General features: G+C 34.5%; 1 protein-coding gene across 1 annotated transcript; it reads right to left on the reverse strand.

The window, feature by feature from the left end:
* Positions 1–314: 314 nt before the first annotated feature.
* Positions 315–3,862, reverse strand: LOC107491096 (protein REVEILLE 6; the record flags this gene model as incomplete). Its single annotated transcript, XM_016111860.3, is given in 8 exon segments — positions 315–799; positions 1,045–1,104; positions 1,230–1,339; positions 1,668–1,769; positions 1,940–2,107; positions 2,215–2,338; positions 2,743–2,800; positions 3,739–3,862. Coding segments are annotated over 8 exon segments (845 nt in total), but the record flags the coding sequence as incomplete, so codon positions are not given.

The raw sequence follows: 3,862 nt of genomic DNA on the forward strand, positions 1-3,862 counted from the left end.
TTGTTTTTTTATAGGTATTAATTAAATTATCAAGTCTTGCTAACAAATGTTTTAAAAATACTAGTTAATGATATTATATTAAAAAATTTGTAGAAAATACACAGTAAATTATTAGAACACTCTTTAACTAAATACAAGTATTATAAATAAGAGGAAGAAGTGATTCGTCAGTGGATATGGTGCCAGACTGACAAAAATGGTTCAGTAGGATGAAACCCTTTTGAGATTCAAAGGGTCTTATGGTGTGCAAACTGCAAACATATCACTTATGTGGTTCTACAGTTTAGTGATGACAATCAAATGGATAAAGAAAGTAATCGAGGAAACAAAATACATCAAATTAAACCTTGCAAGTAGATATTTGATGTTTGGTTAATCATAATATAATACATACATACATCTTAAGTACTGTACAAGTGTACAGACCCTACACAAAACTAGGAAAACTATACACTCATTATTATTTCCCTTTTACAACATTGTAATGGTAATTGATATATACAAAGAACACCAGAATGAATGAAGGAAACTAAGGCTTTGCTTAGCCAAGATGCTGTGCAGATAGCAATTACAAATCACAGTAGGACATTATACTAGGCTGTGACTTGTGCCTTTCAGCTTGTTTCCTTTCCAAGGAATCTTGCATAATCATGCAAAATTGTGAACCTCCGATGAGGTGTTTTCCCTTTCCAACACCAATCTAGGTAGCAGCACTCTTCAACTGATCATCCTGAAGTATATCTGCATTGATGTAGTCATCTGTATCAAGTTCAACCTCGTATGTTGAAAGAACCTTCCTCTGCATGAATTACAACAACATGCGCAGTTGTAAGGAAGCTGACCAACAAACATGTTAAACTATTTTCAATTATTAATAACTATTTCTCAATTCAACTAATTTCATCTAGACTTTTCTTTTCTCCAACTATATCTCATTTCATTTGATGACATATATCCTCATTACAGGTCCAGTAAAGACATGTAATCATCATTTTATTTTTCAAAGATATGGCAAGCCAGAGATTCAGTAGCATGAATACTTACATGGTCCTCAAAATCTGGGCTAGTTAAATTGACAGAGAGATTTCTCATCAACAACAGGACCTAAATAGAGCCAAGGTCATAGAAAGAATAGATTTGTCAGAACTGTTAAATCATAAATTCATTTATACAGTTGCTGAGCAGAATAGGATAGATTAGACTGAGAGAAGTAGAGAACATAAACATACCGTCTCAACATCTATACGGTCCATGTTTTTCAGTTTGTGCAAATGATCAGTTGTATTTGGATCAAATACACTGCCAATGAAGCTGTATACTTGAGTGAAATCGGGAAGCACTGCATTAGAAGAGTGCGGAAATTCATTATAATGGCAGTTAATCTATGTAGAACGTAGACAGCATAAAATAAATGAGTAACGATACAACAAAAGACAAACTTCAATGAGAGAGAGAGAGAGAGAGAGAGAGAGAGAGAGAGAGAGAGAGAGAGAGAGAGAGAGAAAAAAAATCAAGGAACAAGAGCACATAAATTTTCAAATAGGATCTTGCATGTTGAGCAAAGTGGAACTTACATATACGCTTAAACATAACATTATCTGCCTCCATCAATACAAACTATATTTTTAAAGCCTTGATAATTGTAAACGAAAACCAAAAAACATTACCTCTTAGTGGAAAGCTACTATTCCCCTGTCCATTGGATTCATCACCTGGCTGCACTCTGGGGGTACTCTCACTGCTACCGGAAGGGTCGTTCACTTTTGGTACTGCAAAACAAGTTTGATAGGGGAAAACAAAATATTGTTACTGTCTCTCTTTTTTTTCCCCCTGATAATGAGTAATTGAGTATCATAGTTTATAAACAAAATTTTCAGAAAATTTTGTCAAAGAATATATAAACAAAAATTTATATAAAAAAACCTGTAGTATTTAATACCATGCAGTAAATTAGTGGTTTGCAAGGTGGAGTTTGACCATGAAGGCACCACAGTGTTCATAATAGGAGTTTTAAGCATTGTGGAGGGGTCATGTTTCAGGACATATCCGGACTCAAGTAAAGCAGATGAAGATTGAAAAGATTCTGATAGCTGTGAGAGTAAAGGAGCTGCATTAAACAATTACAGATTATTAAATATAATATAGCATTAAATTATGAGTTTACAGCACAAACACAGCATACACACAAACAAACATATAGTGAATGATGATGACCATTTTTGGAAGCCTTTTGAGGATAAGGATGGGCAGCTTTTCTTTTCGGCCTGGGTGGAGGAAGATGCTCACTTGTCCCACTCTTCTGAACTTTTATGAAGTATTTCTGTGCATGACTACGAATCTACAAAGTCAACAGATATTACGTTTTGAATTAAATTATCCATATAACAATGAACAAGCCTCAACAACTCATAAACATCTACAGTACATGCATACAAATGTTTCCCACTGGTTAAGCTGTTGACACTCAACCAGCAAATGGCATGAAATACGTTCAAATATATTCCCCAGAAAAGATGTTTCTTCTAAGTTATATAAAAAAAAAAGTTTTCTTCCGCCAATGTATTGATGTTTCTGTAACCAGCTAACCACATTCCAAGATATTATGAGAAGTTTCTTCCAATATACATTTTTCATGTAACGAGTTACTCATTTGAATGCAAAACCTAGACTCGAAACATGAAATATTTAAGACAAACATTTCTGAAGAAGACACGTTTTTGTTTTCCTTTAGTTTGGAATAACCTGTATAACTGTCTTTGATCCAACAAATGCTCCAATCTTTTTCCAGTCACGATCAAACCTGGATGCAGAAAGAAAAGATCAAAATATCAGGACGCTGCAAGACAATGACACCAAGCTTGAGAAAGCAAACGAAGAAACTCACTATGATTTAACTTGAAACACAATATTTTTCATGTAAGGCAAGCAATTAATGAAGCTTTCTACTTCTACCAATACATTGCAAGCAATATAAAATTTCAAATATCAAAATATATAACAATTGGAGAAGAATGTCCATATTTTTAAGGTTATGTGGTGTCACTAAACTTGCCACTGGAAAGAATTAGCTACTTCTCTTTAGTGCCTTGCTAATAGATGTTTCTACGAAAGTCCAATAACTGCTATGCAAAGAGACTATGCATCTGCTTAGCAATTTTTTGGCAACTTTGTAACTTGGTATACTCATTCCTTTGTTTCCCATCTCTTTTCTTAATGGGAAATTCTTATCCTACTCCTAGTAGTTTTTTTCTTACACTTCAAAACAGTAATACTTCCCTTAATACAACCACGTAAAATGAAAGGCATCATAGAATTGAACACCAAAAAGAAGTAACCAAGTCAACAACCCAAAATGCTTAAGTGTAGCTAGTGGAAAAGCTTAAGCACAGCTCAAAAGAACAGAGGCACAAATTTGATGAACCCAATATCTTAACTCAGCTCAAAAATCAAACTTCACCCTACTCCATTTGTTCATTTTCCAACATTTTCAGTTCACCCACTAATCAAACCAACCCTAAAATTTCCCCCAACCTAAAAATCCTAAAGTCTACACCTTAGCAAACAAAATATTCACATGAACTTTACACACCACACTAGAACTAACCAATGTCTCATACTCTCACCTAAAAACAGTCAAATTCATCGATTACATTTTTCCAGAATCAAAATCAAGAGAACAAAATAAAGCTAAAAATAGCAACAAAAAACAAAGGGGAAAAAAAAGGAAACTTTACTTACAGTTGAAGAGCTTCGAGGAACTTGTCGTGTTCGGGTTCAGTCCAATTCTCCCTGGACTTAGTGATAGTGTATGGCTTTCGGATTTTCTTTGCGGCGTCCTCCGCGGAGTTAGGGGCGGATACAG

Source organism: Arachis duranensis, chromosome 5 (assembly GCF_000817695.3).
Source record: "Arachis duranensis cultivar V14167 chromosome 5, aradu.V14167.gnm2.J7QH, whole genome shotgun sequence".
Taxonomy (NCBI): Eukaryota; Viridiplantae; Streptophyta; class Magnoliopsida; order Fabales; family Fabaceae; genus Arachis; species Arachis duranensis.